The sequence below is a fragment of the Oncorhynchus mykiss genome, chromosome 17 (assembly GCF_013265735.2).
Source record: "Oncorhynchus mykiss isolate Arlee chromosome 17, USDA_OmykA_1.1, whole genome shotgun sequence".
NCBI lineage: Eukaryota > Metazoa > Chordata > Actinopteri > Salmoniformes > Salmonidae > Oncorhynchus > Oncorhynchus mykiss.
Genome location: NC_048581.1, coordinates 22,572,280 through 22,594,481, shown reverse-complemented (window position 1 = coordinate 22,594,481; position 22,202 = coordinate 22,572,280). Strand labels below are relative to the sequence as shown.

At 40.4% G+C, this 22,202-nt stretch overlaps 1 protein-coding gene across 1 annotated transcript; it reads left to right on the top strand.

Annotated features, from left to right (window-relative positions):
• The first annotated feature begins 145 nt into the window (after nucleotides 1–145).
• LOC110493485 (protein transport protein Sec23A) lies at nucleotides 146–17,836 on the top strand. Its single transcript, XM_021567785.2, has 17 exons — nucleotides 146–321; nucleotides 1,726–1,951; nucleotides 2,306–2,363; nucleotides 2,627–2,713; nucleotides 3,169–3,405; nucleotides 4,122–4,349; nucleotides 11,361–11,519; nucleotides 12,123–12,238; nucleotides 12,528–12,732; nucleotides 12,944–13,033; nucleotides 13,169–13,275; nucleotides 13,594–13,747; nucleotides 14,128–14,205; nucleotides 14,988–15,149; nucleotides 15,638–15,724; nucleotides 16,236–16,457; nucleotides 16,730–17,836. Exons 2-17 carry the CDS (start codon nucleotides 1,731–1,733, stop codon nucleotides 16,817–16,819), a joined length of 2,301 nt encoding a protein of 766 aa, XP_021423460.2. The 5' UTR covers nucleotides 146–321; nucleotides 1,726–1,730; the 3' UTR covers nucleotides 16,820–17,836.
• The last annotated feature ends 4,366 nt before the right edge of the window (nucleotides 17,837–22,202 follow it).

Below are 22,202 nucleotides of genomic sequence, written 5' to 3'. Positions count from 1 at the left end.
TGCGAGGGTGATGGGTATGCTTTGGTACCCAGCGCCATCTACAGATCAAAAGCCATGGGCCTATCATAAATTCAGGACATCATTTCCCATGATCCTCGTGTGCGTGCTTGTATCCCACGTCATGGACACGAGGGCCAGAATATATAGTAACACGTCATTCTACTGAAGTAGAGGACCACCGGCCGGGAGTTGCCCCCTCAGGTTCTTCGCTCTCTCATTCTGTTTGCGCATCGGTATTTATCACCTAAATGCTGATCCGATTTATTACAGTATAATATTTATTTACCTTCGTCTGGATTTCCAACCGGATCTGTATAAAAGGTATGGTTCTCCGTCTGATCTGCCTGCATCAATTTGATGAAAAGTGTCTAGCGAGGCCATTCTGTTTGCCATTCTATTCTGTTAGTCCGTTAGCAAGGCTAGCCTAGTTAACATGTATCGTTAATATAACTTGCATGATCGTGTTTTATATCAAGTTTACATTAGAAACACTCCCGGAATTTGATAAAATGCTAACTAACGTTACCTAAGATTTCGATTTTTCTAGCTAACGTCAACTAGAACCTGTCGCTAACTAGCTTGTTGTTGCTACTAGCATCCGCCTCCTTTCAGGAAGGCATCTCTACCAGGGACGAGATCCTAAAATGTGATTTGTGATACCTGTCTAACCATTTAACTACTACAACATGCTTGTAGTTAAATGTTGCCAAGATGATCATCATTTGGTTCCTAGTAATGGCCAGTAATAGCTAAGATGGGCCAGTATATTGCATAGCTAGAAGACACAGCTAGTCTGTCCATGTAAGCACTCTGTTCTGTAATCAATGGATCGATGCTACTTCGAGTGAAGGGTCCTGTAGGCCAGCTGTCAATCACCTGGTAGAGCTGTTTGACGCAGAGGGTTCCCCTGAATGAGAGAGTGGAGAGGTGCGCGTTCATTTTGGTTCATATCTGAATTAGATAGCTGAAGTGAACTATGGTTTGGAACAGACAGTTCTGTCTTGATAAGTGTGTCAGAAGACCTTCAAGTGGTGGTGGTCTGTTCCATAACATTACATGGAATTGCATTACAAGGAAACGTTCCATAACATTCCATAACCCTGTGTTTTGTGCAATCATGTGACATGCCTGTATTTTTACCAAATTGCAGCTTTAATGCTTTTCCATTGAACTCAAAATGTCCCCTTTTCTTTTCATGTCAGACGTTCCAATGTCATCATCAGACAATTTATTAAATGTTTTGTGTATTTCTCATTTCTAGATAAGATCAGATTTTAAAAAATGTACAGGACTTCCAAAGCTATAGACATCTGGTTACTGCCGTTCATACCTACCGAGGCATATTAGCCCAAGTCTCACTCGTCACTGAAATGTTACGTAGTTGAAATAGGTGTGACCAACATTTATGTAGGATTCAAAATTAGCCCAGGTATTCTTAAGTATCAAAACGTGCCAAGCAGGTTTTGATGACGAACATCATCGTCATCCATATTCCGCATAGGCCTCCACCTATGAACTTGGAACAAAGCCATGGAAAGATTGAAAAGTGAGCGTAGTTCACACCGAACTCCAGACTCAAACAGCTCTCGGAGAAGCTAAGACAGACTACCTGCCCTTTGCTAGAGCTAGTTTAGCTATCGGACTAACTTCTCTCCATATTTATTTAACCTTTTATTTAACCAGACAAGTTTATTAAGAATCTCTTCACTTTCTTTCCCATTGAAGTTGCCATGGCGACATACCAGGAGTTTATCCAACAGAATGAGGATCGGGACGGCGTGCGTTTTAGCTGGAACCTGTGGCCCTCGAGCAGGCTGGAAGCTACCCGGCTGGTAGTGCCTGTCTCCTGCCTCTTCACCCCACTCAAGGAGAGGCCAGACCTGCCACCGGTGCAGTACGAACCGGTCCTCTGTAGCAGGGCCAACTGCAAGGCCGTACTAAACCCGCTATGGTGAGTATTTGAGGAGTTGAGGTGAATGTTGCTGTTTTAGGCTGAGCGAGTGTTTTTTAATTGTTGCTTGTTGATGTTTTTACAAGCACTTAGCTAAAAGCTAAGCTATGTCCAACGACTTACATGGCATCTCTTTGTTTTCAACTTCAGCATTTTATTCTTCTGAGAACTTACGTCTCGGGTGAAGGGAAGAGTAGGAGAAGAAAGGGATCATCAACTAAGTTTTTAATATCTTTAGGAATGCTTAGGTGTAGCTACAATCACTCAGGGAACGCCTCAGGCTAGGTGACAGGTTTGTTTGACTGCTGCTGTACACTGTATCCAAGTAGCTCTGTCTTTCCCCCCCCTTTGTAGCCAAGTTGACTACAGAGCCAAAATATGGGCGTGCAACTTCTGCTTCCAAAGAAACCCAGTGAGTACACCACAATGGACTAAACTGAGCTGTCGGACCAAACACTATTCCACCATAGAATATTCGAGGCGCATAATGTACCATTTAGACTTATAATAATAGTCATATCTGTAGGCAGACTACATACATTCCTGTGTTTATGCTAGTCATATTCCACAAAGGAACACAGCTGGTGGTAATTGGAATATCTTTAAAGTGGCCTGTCTACATTTCTTTAGCAGGTGAAGCTAACCACTTTTGTCTTCTCGTTCTCTCCTTCACAGTTCCCCCCGTCATACGCCGGCATATCGGACGTAAACCAGCCGGCTGAGCTCATGCCACAGTTCTCAACCATTGAGTACATAGTGCAGGTAAACGCGTACAGTTCTACATGGAGATCACTGAACTCTGAACTTTGCACATAGACACTATGTTCTGTACACGCGCCTGGCTTTGTAGTTGTACGTCTCAACCCACAGAATTGCTTCATCAAATATGGATGTTTCTTTAATCCTCAAGTTGAGTTACCAGCCACAAAGAATGTACTGGAAAATGTGCACACCACATGACATTATCACTTTTAAGTTGATCATTTCTTTAGACATTCTTTGTCTTTGCTGTTAATTGTAATGGACGTTGTCAATTTACAAAGTGACATCGGGTTACAAAAGTCACCTGACCTCAAAGTGTATCACATGTCATGTGACACCATCCCAAGAACTCAAAACACTGCAACATAGAAAAACCAAAATCACCAAAACTAAAGACCTCAGCACTTTGTTTCTGTGAAATAACATCTCCAATCCCGTCTCTGCCACCAATGTAGCGCGGCCCCCCGAACCCCCTCATCTTCCTGTACGTGGTGGACACGTGTCTGGAGGAGGAGGACCTGCAGGCCCTGAAGGAGTCCCTGCAGATGTCCCTGTCTCTGCTGCCCCCCAACGCCCTGGTAGGCCTCATCACCTTCGGACGTATGGTGCAGGTCCACGAGCTGAGCTGCGAGGGCATTGCAAAGAGCTACGTGTTCAGAGGAACCAAGGAGCTTTCCTCCAAACAGATCCAGGTCAGTCAGTAACTGTTACATACGGGAAGGCAAGTAGTCTTGAAAATGTTTTCATTAGTTTTGGGAAAAGATCTGGATTTAGTTGTACTAAGATGACTGTAATATGACGACAACCGCGGGCCGCATTAAATCTTTCACGGACCGCATTTGGCCCGAGGGCCGTATGTTTGAGACCTCTGATCTAGGTCAAAGTCTGCTTTGTCCATAGAAATAGAATAGGATCTTTGTGGTCGTTTGTCATATGATCATGTCTAGGTGTCCTTGTATCAATTGGAAATTAAATGACAATAAAACAGTCAAATGGGGACAGGATACAGGTCAAAGACAGCCATTTGTCACAAGATAGGATAAGAAGATATGATTGGCTCTTTGGGATGGTTCTGAATGACAAATAATGGGTCTATGCCACTGCAGGGGTAGTGTTTCATACAGATTAAAAGCCCTAGGGTCCTACCACCCAGAAACAGAGCGTTAGTCCTATACAGCCGACAGGGAACATTCCCTTAGTCTGTCATGTGATATTCAAAAACATTGTCAGAGGTACTTTGAAATACAGTATTGTATATGATATTGTGTACAGTCAGAGCGTTAGGTCTATATAGAATATAGTCAAGAGACTTGTCAGGCCAAGATAAACTCTTAGGCTGCCATGCAATATTCCACAATACCATTGTTGAAAGTCCATGAGAACTCATAGCTCTCTTTCTCTCTTTCAGGAGATGCTAGGCCTGACGAACCCATCGGCATCTGGGCCTCAGGGTCGTCCCGCGGCCCCTCAGGATCCAGCCGTCACCTGTCGGTTCCTGCAGCCAGTCCATAAGGTAGACATGAACCTGACAGACCTGTTGGGAGAGCTGCAGAGAGATCCCTGGCCTGTACCACAGGGGAAGAGACCACTGCGGTCTACTGGAATAGCACTGTCCATCGCCGTGGGCCTGCTGGAGGTAATAACAGTTACATAAGCGTGCATACACACACACATACACAAACACACTATGTACACATTTTGTGCGGTGTACCAATAACCTGATTCTATGTCGTCAACATAGACAACTGCCCTTCAAAACTAAATTGAACCTTACCCTCTCTGACATGTCACAGGTTTCCACTAAACTTTGACAAACTTTCTCTCTCACACACACACACACACACACACAGACATTATCTCTTCAGTTAGGTCTGCCAATAGTACCACTCGTACTTTCTGAGGTCAAAGGTCAGCTTCTTTCTTTTTGCCTTATTGCTCCCTCTCTCTCTCCACTATCCTCTCTTCCTCTTTCTGGTAACACAACTAACATGCTGTAGGTACATGTTAGAACAGCTGTGTTCCCTGCTGTCCGGTCCTCTGGTGCTGATGTCTACTGATAATGTCATGATTAGAGAAAAACATCTGAAGTCTGACTTCACCCATTCTGATGGTTCTAACGGTGAACTTCCCCTTAAGGTGCTTTTGGGAAACCGGCCTCTGGTCTGTATGGTAACTTAATAGGAATGAGTTTCTTGAAGGAATATCGGTAGTTTGGTGAATCCTTACGGTGCCTGAGGGTGCATTTGCATACAATGTCACAGTCAAGTCACTTGGGATGTCACTGTAATGGGGAAATGATTCAGTTTAGAGTAATTAACATGAGGCTTAGCGTATGTTTTCCCTTCATGTAATACACAGTATATCCCGTGTTCTGTTTGGGACGGTCATTTGTGTACGGGTTGGCGGTCACTAGACTTGATAGTGAATGTTCTGGATCGTTGTCATATCTGATGGTGATGCCAGACTGGAGGTAGAAGGACACAGGACACTGATTGTTAATGTGTTCTGTGACACTGTGATTCCGTAGCGGCTGAGGTTGTGACTTCCTACAAGGGGGTGGGTTTTTCCAGAGCATTGGTGCTGTGAGATTAGAATGTAGGGGTTACAGAAGACATTTTCTCTGCTTCTGTTCTGGAGGTGTCTCCCTGTTCCAACTTCTTAAAACCGACGGGATTTAGATTGCTGTTTTCAACGATTGCTGTCATTATTGTTCACCTGGAGATTCCCAATACATTCAGTTATATCATACTACAGTTAAATCAGACTACAGTTATATCATACTACAGGTAAATCATACTACAGTTATATCAGACTACAGTTATATCATACTACAGTTATATCATACTACAGTTATATCATACTACAGTTATATCATACTACAGGTAAATCATACTACAGTTATATCAGACTACAGTTATATCATACTACAGTTATATCATACTACAGTTATATCAGACTACAATTATATCAGACTACAGTTATATCAGACTACAGTTACAGTGCCTTGCGAAAGTATTCGGCCCCCTTGAACTTTGCGACCTTTTGCCACATTTCAGGCTTCAAACATAAAGATATAAAACTGTATTTTTTTGAAGAATCAACAACAAGTGGGACACAATCATGAAGTGGAAAGACATTTATTGGATATTTCAAACTTTTTTAATAAATCAAAAACTGAAAAATTGGGCGTGCAAAATTATTCAGCCCCCTTAAGTTAATACTTTGTAGCGCCACCTTTTGCTGCGATTACAGCTGTAAGTCGCTTGGGGTATGTCTCTATCAGTTTTGCACATCGAGAGACTGAAATGTTTTCCCATTCCTCCTTGCAAAACAGCTCGAGCTCAGTGAGGTTGGATGGAGAGCATTTGTGAACAGCAGTTTTCAGTTCTTTCCACAGATTCTCGATTGGATTCAGGTCTGGACTTTGACTTGGCCATTCTAACACCTGGATATGTTAATTTTTGAACCATTCCATTGTAGATTTTGCTTTATGTTTTGGATCATTGTCTTGTTGGAAGACAAATCTCCGTCCCAGTCTCAGGTCTTTTGCAGACTCCATCAGGTTTTCTTCCAGAATGGTCCTGTATTTGGCTCCATCCAACTTCCCATCAATTTTAACCATCTTCCCTGTCCCTGCTGAAGAAAAGCAGGCCCAAACCATGATGCTGCCACCACCATGTTTGACAGTGGGGATGGTGTGTTCAGCTGTGTTGCTTTTACGCCAAACATAACGTTTTGCATTGTTGCCAAAAAGTTCAATTTTGGTTTCATCTGACCAGAGCACCTTCTTCCACATGTTTGGTGTGCCTCCCAGGTGGCTTGTGGCAAACTTTAAACTACACTTTTTATGGATATCTTTAAGAAATGGCTTTCTGCTTGCCACTCTTCCATAAAGGCCAGATTTGTGCAATATACGACTGATTGTTGTCCTATGGACAGAGTCTCCCACCTCAGCTGTAGATCTCTGCAGTTCATCCAGAGTGATCATGGGCCTCTTGGCTGAATCTCTGATCAGTCTTCTCCTTGTATGAGCTGAAAGTTTAGAGGGACGGCCAGGTCTTGGTAGATTTGCAGTGGTCTGATACTCCTTCCATTTCAATATTATCGCTTGCACAGTGCTCCTTGGGATGTTTAAAGCTTGGGAAATCTTGTTGTATCCAAATCCGGCTTTAAACTTCTTCACAACAGTATCTCGGACCTGCCTGGTGTGTTCCTTGTTCTTCATGATGCTCTCTGCGCTTTTAACGGACCTATGAGACTATCACAGTGCAGGTGCATTTATACGGAGACTTGATTACACACAGGTGGATTGTATTTATCATCATTAGTCATTTAGGCCAACATTGGATCATTCAGAGATCCTCACTGAACTTCTAGAGAGAGTTTGCTGCACTGAAAGTAAAGGGGCTGAATAATTTTGCACGCACAGTTTTTCAGTTTTTGATTTGTTAAAAAAGTTTGAAATATCCAATAAATGTCGTTCCACTTCATGATTGTGTCCCACTTGTTGTTGATTCTTCACAAAAAAATACAGTTTTATATCTTTATGTTTGAAGCCTGAAATGTGGCAAAAGGTCGCAAAGTTCAAGGGGGCCGAATACTTTCGCAAGGCACTGTATATCAGACTACAGTTATATCAGACTACAGTTATATCAGACCACAGTTATATCAGACTACAGTTATATCAGACTACAGTTATATCAGACTACAGTTATATCAGACTACAGTTATATCAGACTACAGTTATATCATACTACAGTTATATCATACTACAGTTATATCATACTACAGTTCAATCAGACTACAGTTCAATCAGACTACAGTTCAATCAGACTACAGTTCAATCAGACTACAGTTCAATCAGACTACAGTTATATCAGACTACAGTTATATCAGACTACAGTTCAATCAGACTACAGTTATATCAGACTAGTTATATCAGACTACAGTTCAATCAGACTACAGTTATATCAGACTAGTTATATCAGACTACAGTTATATCAGACTACAGTTAAATCAGACTATAGTTATATCAGACTACAGTTAAATCATACTACAGTTAAATCATACTAGTTATATCATACTACAGTTAAATCATACTACAGTTATATCAGACTAGTTATATCATACTACAGTTAAATCAGACTACAGTTAAATCATACTACAGTTATATCATACTACAGTTAAATCATACTACAGTTAAATCATACTACAGTTATATCATACTACAGTTAAATCATACTACAGTTATATCATACTACAGTTAAATCAGACTACAGTTAAATCATACTACAGTTATATCATACTACAGTTAAATCATACTACAGTTAAATCATACTACAGTTAAATCAGACTAGTTATATCAGACTACAGTTATATCAGACTACAGTTATATCATACTACAGTTATATCAGACTACAGTTAAATCAGACTACAGTTAAATCATACTACAGTTATATCATACTACAGTTCAATCATACTACAGTTAAATCATACTACAGTTAAATCATACTACAGTTAAATCATACTACAGTTATATCATACTACAGTTAAATCATACTACAGTTATATCATACTACAGTTAAATCATACTACAGTTATATCATACTACAGTTATATCATACTACAGTTAAATCATACTACAGTTAAATCAGACTAGTTATATCAGACTACAGTTATATCAGACTACAGTTATATCAGACTACAGTTATATCAGACTACAGTTATATCATACTACAGTTATATCAGACTACAGTTAAATCAGACTAGTTATATCATACTACAGTTAAATCATACTACAGTTAAATCAGACTAGTTATATCAGACTACAGTTATATCATACTACAGTTATATCATACTACAGTTAAATCAGACTACAGTTAAATCATACTACAGTTAAATCATACTACAGTTAAATCATACTACAGTTAAATCAGACTAGTTATATCAGACTACAGTTAAATCAGACTAGTTATATCAGACTACAGTTATATCAGACTACAGTTATATCATACTACAGTTATATCATACTACAGTTATATCAGACTACAGTTAAATCAGACTACAGTTAAATCAGACTACAGTTATATCATACTACAGTTAAATCATACTACAGTTAAATCATACTACAGTTAAATCATACTACAGTTAAATCATACTACAGTTAAATCATACTACAGTTAAATCATACTACAGTTAAATCATACTACAGTTAAATCATACTACAGTTATATCAGACTACAGTTAAATCATACTACAGTTATATCATACTACAGTTATATCATACTATAGTTATATAATACTACAGTTAAATCATACTACAGTTAAATCATACTACAGTTAAATCAGACTAGTTATATCAGACTACAGTTATATCAGACTAGTTATATCATACTACAGTTAAATCATACTACAGTTAAATCATACTACAGTTAAATCAGACTAGTTATATCAGACTACAGTTAAATCAGACTAGTTATATCAGACTACAGTTATATCAGACTAGTTATATCATACTACAGTTATATCATACTACAGTTAAATCAGACTACAGTTAAATCATACTACAGTTAAATCATACTACAGTTAAATCATACTACAGTTATATCAGACTACAGTTATATCATACTACAGTTATATCATACTACAGTTATATCATACTACAGTTATATCATACTACAGTTAAATCATACTACAGTTATATCATACTACAGTTATATCATACTACAGTTATATCAGACTACAGTTATATCATACTACAGGTAAATCATACTACAGTTATATCAGACTACAGTTATATCATACTACAGTTAAATCATACTACAGTTATATCATACTACAGTTAAATCAGACTACAGTTAAATCATACTACAGTTATATCAGACTACAGTTATATCATACTACAGTTAAATCATACTACAGTTAAATCATACTACAGTTCAATCAGACTACAGTTAAATCATACTACAGTTATATCAGACTACAGTTATATCAGACTACAGTTATATCAGACTACAGTTATATCAGACTACAGTTAAATCATACTACAGTTCAATCATACTACAGTTATATCATACTACAGTTAAATCAGACTACAGTTAAATCATACTACAGTTATATCAGACTACAGTTATATCATACTACAGTTAAATCATACTACAGTTAAATCATACTACAGTTATATCATACTACAGTTATATCATACTACAGTTAAATCAGACTACAGTTAAATCAGACTAGTTATATCAGACTACAGTTATATCATACTACAGTTCAATCAGACTACAGTTAAATCATACTACAGTTCAATCAGACTACAGTTAAATCATACTACAGTTAAATCATACTACAGTTAAATCATACTACAGTTCAATCAGACTACAGTTAAATCATACTACAGTTCAATCAGACTACAGTTAAATCATACTACAGTTAAATCATACTACAGTTATATCATACTACAGTTATATCAGACTAGTTATATCATACTACTGTTATATCAGACTACAGTTCAATCAGACTAGTTATATCATACTACAGTTATATCAGACTACAGTTATATCATACTACAGTTAAATCATACTACAGTTATATCATACTACAGTTAAATCAGACTAGTTATATCATACTACAGTTATATCAGACTACAGTTATATCAGACTAGTTATATCATACTACAGTTATATCAGACTACAGTTCAATCAGACTAGTTATATCATACTACAGTTATATCAGACTACAGTTATATCATACTACAGTTAAATCAGACTATAGTTAAATCAGACTACAGTTAAATCATACTACAGTTAAATCAGACTACAGTTAAATCATACTACAGTTATATCATACTACAGTTAAATCATACTACAGTTCAATCAGACTACAGTTAAATCATACTACAGTTAAATCATACTACAGTTCAATCAGACTACAGTTATATCAGACTAGTTATATCAGACTACAGTTAAATCATACTACAGTTATATCAGACTAGTTATATCAGACTACAGTTCAATCAGACTACAGTTATATCAGACTAGTTATATCATACTACAGTTAAATCATACTACAGTTATATCAGACTAGTTATATCAGACTACAGTTCAATCAGACTACAGTTAAATCAGACTACAGTTAAATCAGACTATAGTTATATCATACTACAGTTAAATCATACTACAGTTATATCATACTACAGTTAAATCAGACTACAGTTAAATCAGACTACAGTTATATCAGACTACAGTTATATCATACTACAGTTAAATCATACTACAGTTATATCAGACTACAGTTATATCAGACTACAGTTATATCAGACTACAGTTATATCAGACTACAGTTATATCAGACTACAGTTATATCAGACTACAGTTATATCATACTACAGTTATATCATACTACAGTTATATCATACTACAGTTATATCATACTACAGTTAAATCATACTACAGTTAAATCATACTACAGTTAAATCATACTACAGTTATATCATACTACAGTTATATCAGACTACAATAACCTAATGGCAGCTTCTGTGTTGGCAGTCACGTCTCAGTCAGAAATGCCATGTTTATGGTTGAATTAATCAAATAAATAAATCACATCTTGACCATACTGACCATAGCCACTGTCTTTCCACCCCCAGGGTACGTTTCCCAACACAGGGGCCCGTGTGATGATGTTCATGGGCGGACCCCCCACCCAGGGCCCCGGGATGGTGGTGGGAGACGAACTCAAGACCCCCATCCGCTCCTGGCATGACATCACCAAGGACAACGCACGGCATCTGAAGAAAGCCACCAAGGTAAGTCCAAGACTAACAGTATGGATAGCGTAGAATGGATAGCGTAGAATTCACAGAAGGTTGGTGGCACCTTAATTGGGGAGGACGGGCTCGTGGTAATGGCTGGAACTTTATAGGTAGAATGGTATCAAATACATCAACAAATGGTTTCCATGTGTTTGATGCCATTCCCTTCTCTCTATTCCAGACATTATTATGAGCCGTCCTCCCCTTTGCAGCCTCCACAATTTTGTTTTACCATGCTGCGCGACACTCCTTAACACGGCAACAAAAACTAATAACAATGGTGTTGGGGCGGCTAGTGGCACTGTTTCCCTCTACTCCGGATTCTATCTTTAAGACTACGCTAGTTTTTAGAGCTAAGATGGATGAAACAACTTAAGCGATTTTTGTCTTAATGTAGTTTAGCTTAATTATTTTTCTTTCACTCACGTCAAGCTCTCGCGATGTCAAATATTTTGCTCAAGTTTGCGCTCTCTTCTCTCTCCATACTTCTTCTGTTGAGGTATGTTCATGGAAACCGATGCTCCAAAGAGTTCTCAAGGTGCTACCCAGCACTGTTTGTATATGTTGCAAACGCTTCCCTTGTTTTGTTTTATTCAGTACTACGACGCCTTGGCGAACCGTGCGGCAGTGAACGGCCACAGTATTGACATCTACGCCTGTGCCTTGGATCAGACCGGACTTCTAGAGATGAAATGTTTATCCAACCTCACTGGGTTAGTACCAGTCTCAGACGACCTACGACTGACCTGTATCCTGTCTTCACCTGATTTCCCCTAGTTGTGCTGAATCCCTCATGTCCCTGGTGATTTGAGAACTGTCTACAGAAGCTTTTATTTTATCTGAATAAGAAATACCTTTTGTACAATTCCTCTACATTCGATAGAATGACTTTTCCAGAGACTTCATCCTCACTCGCTCATTGACTTTTCATTTTTGTATTTATATTCGAATTATGCTGCTGAATATTCATGTTTTTTTCCCTCCCGGTTTCCGTCCTCTCAGAGGTCACATAGCGATGGGCGACTCCTTCAACACCTCTCTGTTCAAGCAGACCTTCCAGAGGGTGTTCAGTAAGGACCACAACGGAGAGTTCCGCATGGCCTTCGGAGGCACGCTGGAAGTCAGTACGTCCAGGGAGCTGAAGGTATCGGGGGCCATCGGGCCCTGTGTCTCCCTCAAAGCTAAGGGACCGTGTATATCAGAGAACGTGAGTCTTTCAGGCCCACACAGAATCCAAATAGGGTTTTAAAAATATTTTAAAAATCCAGAAACGGTCCCAAAATTCCCAGCTTTTCCAGAATTTCAGGAATGTTTTGCGGGAATTGGTCAACCTTATATTCTAATGGCATTTTCCCCACTGGAAGTGAATTGGGAAGCTGTTTTTCATTGACTTCAATGGCCCTTTGTCTCTGTTACAGGAGGTCGGTGTTGGAGGAACAACCCAGTGGAAAATCTGCAGTCTCAGTCCCTCCACGACGTTGGCCTTGTACTTCGAGGTTGTCAATCAGGTGAACACACTTCCCTTTGATCAAACACCTCAGTGATTCCTTAGGACGTGGTTTTTAGTATTCAAACAACAGGATGTTTAGCGATATTAAATGTCGTCCTATCCTAACTTTTGTAGTTATATTTTCTCTGTGCAGCACAATGCCCCAATCCCTCAGGGTGGTAGAGGAGCGGTCCAGTTTGTCACCCAGTACCAACACTCCAACACCCAGAGGAGGATCAGGGTTACCACCGTCGCCAGGAAGTAAGTCTTCTCTCTCGCTTTGGAACAGTAAACAGGAAGTGGATTTGCAGAACTGCTACATCGTTCTTGACTGAAGTGTGACTGAACTGACAGCCCGTACAATATATATATGCAAGACTCTGCATTTTGTACACGTTGCATTTCTCACATTGTCTTTAAGCAGTGAGTTACCACAAAGTCAATATTGGCTGTACAAATGAGGATGTTGACATTCGCCCTATCCTGTTAAATGACTGGAAGTGGACGTGCAGCCTAGACACGTGCGTCAGTCTCGCCCTGCCCCTAACCTGTCCACTCCCTCTTTCTCCCTCCATCCAGTTGGGCCGACGCCCAGTCCCAGATCCAGCACATCGAGTCGTCCTTCGACCAGGAGGCGTCGGCGGTCATCATGGCCAGGCTGGGCGTGTTCAGGGCCGAGTCGGAAGAGGGGCCGGACGTCCTGCGCTGGCTGGACAGACAGCTCATTCGCCTGGTGAGTGACAACTAGGCTGACCAATGTGTGACAGGCTTTGTAATCTCATTGGGCATTGGTCCCACCTTGGCTATTCCAAGAGACTCGCCTGTTGTTCTTCACATAGCTGAATGTATGTAGGACTTGTGGGTGATTGTGGATAGAAGAATCCTTGGTATTCTTGTGTCTCCTTGTTCTTATTCATTGTAGAAAGGAGTTGTCTGGAATGTGAAGCAGTATGACGCGAATACTAATTCGTTGACAGTTTAAATCCCTCTATGATGTTTCGGAAGTTGTGTTGTATACCTAAACTAAAGTAACAGCACTTGAATGAAGTCCTAAGGTATGTGTTGATGCCTTAGTTCAAGACGCTGACGTTTGTCTTGTCTCCTTGGTTACAGTGTCAGAAATTCGGTCAGTTCAACAAAGATGACCCCACCTCCTTCAAGCTCTCGGAGTCCCTCTCACTCTACCCACAGGTAAGACTGACACCTAGTGGTACACTCTGGAACTATATGAGCTATTTAATGAGAGCCCTTCAATTACAAGTCCTTCTAATAGAGTAGATCTGGAATAGATTTGATTAGCTTGTCGAGATCTGAATTATTACTTGAGTAATAATGCTTACCTCTAACATTAGCAAAAAATAATATTTATGTCAAATGGGATGTATGTACATGAAAAAGTGGTCAATGGCTGTGTCCTAACACCACCCAGCCCAGAAGCAGAGAACTGTGTAATTGGCCTTGTCTGACAACTTAACCCCAGCCAGAGGCTTGTATGACATTGAAACAAAAGGCAGTGACTTTGTCAGTTGCTACAGAATCACAAAATAGTGTGTCCTTGTACCTCCTGTCTAGAGTCAATCACTGTCAACAGACAGGAGTTTAATCCATAACACACAGCACTGTGTCTAGTGGCCATCAACCCGAGTGTCACAAACAGAACACTGAAAAATCATGTTTATTACAGAAATAGAAAATATATAAATCTAAACATTGTGTTAATCACTCTAAACTAAACGTTAACTTTATTCATCTGAAATATTCCCATTGCACAGATAATCACAACTCATAACTTCCACTTAGTTTAGTTGACCTCGGTGGGATATGTACAGGAACATTTGATGATGCAAGAAGCAATATCCCAAATATAAAAAATATATATAATTCGCTAATATTTTTAATAATATATATATATATTTTTTTTTAAATCCTATTTGATTATAATCGTTAGAATAATGTCTCTGTTCTCCCTCTAGTTTATGTTCCACTTGCGGCGGTCGCCGTTCCTGCAGGTGTTCAACAACAGCCCAGATGAGTGTTCCTACTACAGACACCACTTTGTCCGCCAGGACCTGACCCAGTCTCTCATCATGATCCAGCCCATCCTGTACTCTTACTCGTTCCACGGACCACCAGAGGTCAGACTCCTACCAAATACTATGGACACGCACTCTTTCTATATAGTGTACTAGATGGCGCCGAAAGACATGGTCGACCAGTTTCTAGCTCCTAGGAAACTTTGCGGTATTTAAAAAATATATATTTAAAAAAAAGTTCTTTCTTAATTTTAATTTTCAGCATTTGTATGTATTGTTAGATATTACTGCACTGTTGGAGCTAGAAACATAAGCATTTCGCTACACCTGCAGTAACATCTGCAAAATGTGTATGCGGCCAATCAAATATTGAATTTAATTATAATCAACTTTCTTAGTTATTTGTTTTCCAATCTACTCTGATGTTATGAAACCAGTCTATATATTAGATAATTAGGTCACATTTCCCTAAGGGCAAATTAGTTTAGTCAAATATTCACATGCTCAATGAGTTCCACACTACATTTCTCTGTAAAATAAAAAAAAAAATGGATGTGAGACTTATCTTGTTGTGTCTGTCTGTTCTACAGCCTGTTCTCCTGGACAGTGGCAGTATTCTCCCAGACAGGATCCTCCTCATGGACACCTTCTTCCAGCTGGTCATCTACCATGGAGAGGTGAGAGGTCACGCTGTAAAACAACGGCGCTGGTGATCTAATGCTAGTTATTAGTAGCTGGAACACCAATACTGTGCTATAATAATAATAATAATAATAATAATAATAATAATAATAATAATAATAATAATAATAATAATAATAATAATAATAATAATTTATTATTATTATTTCCTAGCATCTCAAACTGAACATCATCATGTAGAGCATAAACAACAATGTAAATCACTATCAATTTTACAACAAGAAACAAGACGTGTGTGTGTGTGTACCTGCCTGATGTGATGGGTTTGAAGAAATGGGATACATATTTGTAGATTCACTATGTCCTATCATTTTCTATTCTCAACATGTTAGAAATTTCTCACAAACGACAAAAAAGAGATTAGCTGGTACAACTAACACCAACACACAACATCCTACCATGACAATAACCCTGGCCTATACAACTAACACCAACACACAACATCCTACCATGACAATAACCCTGTTGTATCTCTCTCTCCACCAGACCATCGCCCAGTGGCGTAAGGCGGGTTACCAGGAGCAGCCGGAGTACGAGAACTTCAAGCATCTACTGGTAGCACCTGTGGATGACGCCCAGGAGATCCTGCAGACCCGGTTCCCCATGCCCCGGTACATCGACACAGAGCACGGAGGCTCCCAGGCTCGCTTCCTCCTGTCCAAGGTCAACCCCTCCCAGACACACAACAACCTCTACTCCTGGGGACAGGTAATACAATGTTCATTCATTCTTCAAAACGGAAACTGAGAACCAGTTTTTATGTACAATAACAGCTGTGGACCTGATTTGGAAATAGGTTTCATCATGGGGAGTCAATTGTATTTTTCTTAAAATAATTCTAGTCTTACAAGTGGTAGAGCTTCATGTACCACCGTCTCTCTCTATTCTGCTGGCCATTTTGAATCTGATCCAACTGACGGCAGCTTTACTCTAGTGTTTTCACCATACTCATCACATTTGTGTCTCTTTTCATTCTCTAGGAGACCGGAGCCCCCATCCTCACAGACGACGTCAGTCTACAGGTCTTCATGGACCACTTGAAGAAGCTGGCCGTGTCGAGCGCCGCTTAATGTCCCAGTCCTGGGACCAAAGTGATCGCCTCGTAACCAGACCGATATGCCCACCGTTCTATTTCCCTTCACGATACGTCTGGTTTACGAGGCGACCAAAGTGAAGGACGTGAAAGGAGAGCGGGATGAGAAGGAAAGAGAGAGACATTCCTGTATTAATACAGGGACCTAGTAACATTTCCTTTCCTCACGTATGACCTATGACGGTTTCAAATCCTCTAAGTTATTATCATTCCTGCTTTAAGTTTCCGGAATTTTGCTTCCCTAAAATTGTGATTGACATGAACTTCTCCCCCACACTGGAAAAGCCTTACTGCACCTCAGTTGTAGCCTGGTCCCAGATCAGTTTTTCATGCCTTGACAATGACCGTAGGAGTTGGCTTATACAGCACAAACAGATCTGGGACCAGGCATCCTCAGATATTTATCACAGTTCTTACATTCCATCTCACCTTTTATAATAATAATTTGGCTAATGATTAGAATTGGTTTCCTTGTTTGTCTGTCTGTGGTAAGGCATGTAGCTACTGTAGTAGTTTGGTCAATGATTACTGCTCGAGACACTTTAAATATTTTTATGTGCTTGATAACGTCCTATAGTTTATTTTTTTTCCATTAAATTTCCCCTAAATAATGATTAATTTAAATAATGTTCTGATTAAACTGTCAATCTATCCTCGTAGTGCTACTGTTTTCCTTTTGAATACAGAAAGACTGGAAGTTCAATGAAAAATGTTGTTATTGTATTAAACAAAACCTCTTTCTTTTCTAACACATCTTTTACATAGTCTAGTCAACTGACTATATTTTCCATATATCTGTTTTCACACCATCTGGCATTTTGTACTACTTACCCCGAAACCCCTCATCACTGTTCTTTCACTCGCCTACTCTAGTCTTCCTGATGTCAACACTTGTACTTACTGTAAAAAAAGGGAACGTAATTGATTGATTTAGTCTGACTGATTTGTTTCTTAATGCTATGCATATAAAGTGTCAAGACAACCTTATTCACCAGCTATGTATTTTATGTTTCCCTCATTATTGTTTTTGTATGGGTTTCTATGTCATATAAATGTGTCAAATAGATCAGCAATACCAGAGATTCATTCATCCTTCCATTTCAAAAAATGTTATGACTTTAGTGGAAGTGTGAACCATATAATTAGAATAGTAGCATTCTGGAACTCCGAGGGTTTATGACATGGCCCCTCTATGGTGAGAACATCCTCATTCACACAGATAAGCTAGGGGTCAAAGGGCAGCTGTCTGGTTCATGGTGTAGCTGACCCCTGATTCCTGTATCGACTGTGTTTCCTGGTATCTAGTCTTAATGGTCTGGCTAGTTAGTCTCATCCTCATTTTGTATTTATTTATTTTATATTTTTTTATTTAACCAGGCAAGTTAAGTTAATTCTTATTTACAATGACGGCCTACCCCTGCCACCCAATGGGAATCCCAATCGCAGCCAGATGTGATATAGCCTGGATTCAAACCAGGGACTGTAGTGACGCCTCTTGCACTAAGATGCAGTGCTTTAGATCACTGCGCCACTCGGGAGCCTGGTAATTTACTTCAAAGGGACTTGATCAAATCAGTCGCTTCACTGGGCAGTGAGCAATATGGATCTGCATTCAATATTGGAAAAATAACTAGCACAAAAACATCCCAAAAAAACACAGCAATTTCCACTCTCACACCCAATGTCCCACAGCACATTAAAACCCCATACACAATCCCATCAAAACACAACTGATCAGCGACAACGATGAGAGTCTATAGGGAGGAGGTCAGAAACCTGGCCGTGTGGTGCCAGGACAACAACCTCTCCCTCAACGTGATCAAAGGAGATGATTGTGGACTACAGAAAAAGGAGGACTGAGTACGCCCCCATTCTCATTGACGGGGCTGTAGTGGAACAGTTTGAGAGCTTCAAGTTCCTTGTTGTCCCCAACAAACTAGCATGGTCCAAACACACTAAGACAGTTGTGAAGAGGGCACGACAAAGCCTATCCCCCCTCAGGAAACTAAAAAGATTTGGCATGGGTCCTCAGATCCTCCAGAAGGTTCTACAGCTGCACCATCGAGAGCATCCTGACTGGTTGCATCACTGCCGAGTATGGCAACTGCTCGGCCTCCGACCGCAAGGCACTACAGAGGGTAGTGCGTACGGCCCAGTACAACACTGGAGCCAAGCTTCCTGCCATCCAGGACCTCTGTATCAGGCGGTGTCAGAGGAAGGCCCTAAAAATTGTCAAAGACTCCAGCCACCCTAGTCATAGACTGTTCTCTCTGCTACCACACAGCAAGCGGTACCGGAGCGCCAAGTAGAGGTCCAAGAGGCTTCTTAAACAGCTTCTACCCCCAAGCCATAAGACTCCTGAAGGGATACACAGACCCCTCTTTTACACTGCTGCTACTCTCTGTTTAAAATCAATCCATAGTTAACTCTATCTACATGTACATATTACCTCAACTAACCGGTGCCTCCGCACATTGACTCTGTACTGGTACCCTCTGTACCAGTACAGCAGCATACCACCCTGCATACCACTGCTGGCTTGCTTCTGAAGCTAAGCAGGGTTGGTCCTGGTCAGTTCCTGGGTGGGAGACCAGATGCTGCTGGAAGTGGTGTTGTAGGGCCAGTAGGAGGCACTCTTTCCTCTGGTCTAAAAATGAATAAATCCCAATGCCCCAGGGCACACTGCCCTGTGTAGGGTGCTGTCTTTCGGATGGGACGTTAAGTGGGTGTCCTGACTCTCTGAGGTCATTAAAGATCCCATGGCACGTATTGTAAGAGTAGGGGTGTTAACCCTGGTGTCCTGGCCCTCAAACCATCATGGTCACCTAATAATCCCCAGTTTACAATTGGCTCATTCATCCCCCTCCTCTCCCCTGTAACTATTCCCCAGGTCGTTGCTGCAAATGAGAATGTGTTCTCAGTCAATTTACCTGGTAAAATAACGGATAAATAAAAAATAGCATTGCTTGTTATTTTACTGCTACTGTTGAATTATTTGTTACTTTTATTTTCAATTTTTTTCTTAACATCTTAAAGCATTGTTGGTTTGGGGCTTGTAACTAATCATTTCACTGTAAGTTCTACACCTGTTGTATTTGGCGCATGTGACAAATACAATTTGATTTGAACTCAACAATCAGCCTGTGACAAACAAACACTGTTCTAGAAGCTGATTCTAAAGCGCCCTGCACACCCAGTCAGACAGTTTGATTTCGAGGGTCTGTAAAGTGCAGATTATACTAATCCTTAGTCTCTATCTGTTGAGAGACTAATTCCCCTCCATCTATCAGCTTCAAACGGAAGTCACCAGCATCCAAACACAAGTGAAGCCCCATGTTTATGGCTGTGAACCAAAGGGCAATCTATTCCCTATGTCGCGCACTGCTTTTGACCAGGGCCCATAGGGCTATGTAGGGAATAGGGAGCCATTTGGGATACATATCATATCCGTGCTTACGATGTTGCTCCTCTTAACTCTTTGGAAACACATGTGCTTTAAAAATAAAGGCAGGGCTGGTGGATCCAAAAGATGTCATGCAATGTCATGATCTCTATGCAGTAATCCGCTTGTCATCGACACTCCTGCGTAACATAACGGCGACCATTTAAGCTCTTTTGTGTGTGTGTGTGTGTCCATTTGTTGGGCTATAAATTGCATGGGTATTTAACGTGAGGTCGCAGGGTTGACAGCTGTTGACATGGCTTGAGCATTATTCAACCGAATCGTCATATTTCACTGCCTGATCTCCCCTGCGTCAGTGTATCCATGTTGCAGTGTATTTAAGCTTTGCATGTGTTGATGATTGATATTTGCGTGTCTAGGACATTTTGACCCTTTCTGTCTTTCTTGAAAATGTGTATCAAAGCTTAGAGCCCAAACCTGTAAGAAAGCATTTTTGTCTTGTTTCATGTGCAGTATATGTGAGCGCAATGGAAATATGAATCCGTCCTGACACATACAATTGGCCAATACATGTTCCATTTCAACGTATGTCCTAGACATGTTATGTAAGCAGAATGTATGGAATATGGGTTATACAAAAATGGCCTAGTTGCCTCCTATACAAGGGGAGTAGGGTGACTGACGGGATGAAATACTAACCAAATCAGTTCTGTATGGAAAGAATGACGAGTGCTTTGAACCAGTGGGCGTGGCTAGGACCTACAGTACCTACTAAATATAGGCTATGTACAAACCTGTCACTGACTGTCTAAACATTTCCTCCACCACAGGAGGTTGGTGGCACCTTAATTGGGGAGGACGGGCTCATGGTAATAGCTGGAGTGGAATAGGTGGAATAGTATCAGATATATTAAACACGTGGTTTCCAGGTGTTTTATGCCATTCCATTTGCCATTATGAGCTGTCCTCCCCTCAGCAGCCTCCTGTGTACTCCACCCTAACCCCAATCCACGTTTCCTTCTATTTGTCTGTCTGTTACAACTACTGTAAAGAGTCTATAATACCAAGCTAAGCCTTTTGAAATGTTGAAATAATGCCCCATGAGTACTGCAATCTAGATATCTCCCTCTGCCGTCAGTGGGGATGCTTCATGATCACACATGTATCAGAAGAACTGTTGTGTCCCACCAACGTCATACACACACACACACACACATTTTGGGTGAAGTATCCTGGCTTTCTGTTGTAGCTTATCCAATCGGAGTCTCATGTGAGCGTGCTGTCTCTCAAGCGTAGTAATGAGAAGAGCCGCAGTGCCACCGCCTCTACCAAACCCAGTATCCCAGATTATTGGGAAAACAAATAGCTTATTGGACATTTGTGACAGGCACACGAAAAAAAGGAAGGATGATGCATTATGACGAAAGAAAATCATGTAATACACACATTGGACTTTTTCGTGTCCAATAAGTAATTTGTGTCTATATCACAATATGCTGTGATGGTGTGTTGGCTTTTACACTGTCAGAGGGGAGAGGGAGATCGAGTGAGACGTTTGAGTGATTACCCAGTTGCTGTCGACGTGGCCCTTCAATTAGAACAGAGCCCTCCTTGCAGAACATTATAGATGGACTTTATGGCAACACTTAACTAGTTGACGTCTTAATGGTAACACTGAACAATGGCCACCTATAGATAGTCTTTATGGTAGGCTTGTCTTGTATGTTGTTTAGACTTGATCATTTTGTCATTGCCAATGGAATAGTCCCAAAAGTGCTAATCCTACCCATCTGGCACTCCACCCCAGACAGGCTCATATGAAATATGCTATCAATGAACTGTAATCTCATCATCTCTGAGAGAGGGAAAAAATAGAGAGAGGGAGACTAGAGAGGGAGAGAGAGAGCGGCTCATCACAGATTGAAGGCGAGCATCACCGATACAAATCCCACAGATT

What these genes read in the sequence shown, in the direction of transcription:
- LOC110493485 (XM_021567785.2), top strand. Translation starts at nt 1,731, where the DNA reads ATGGCGACATACCAGGAGTTTATCCAACAGAATGAGGATCGGGACGGC. An exon ending in CCATTGAGTACATAGTGCAG is followed by an intron (nt 2,714 to 3,168) that starts GTAAACGCGTAC and finishes CCACCAATGTAG; the next exon opens with CGCGGCCCCCCGAACCCCCT. An exon ending in CGTTCCACGGACCACCAGAG is followed by an intron (nt 15,150 to 15,637) that starts GTCAGACTCCTA and finishes TCTGTTCTACAG; the next exon opens with CCTGTTCTCCTGGACAGTGG.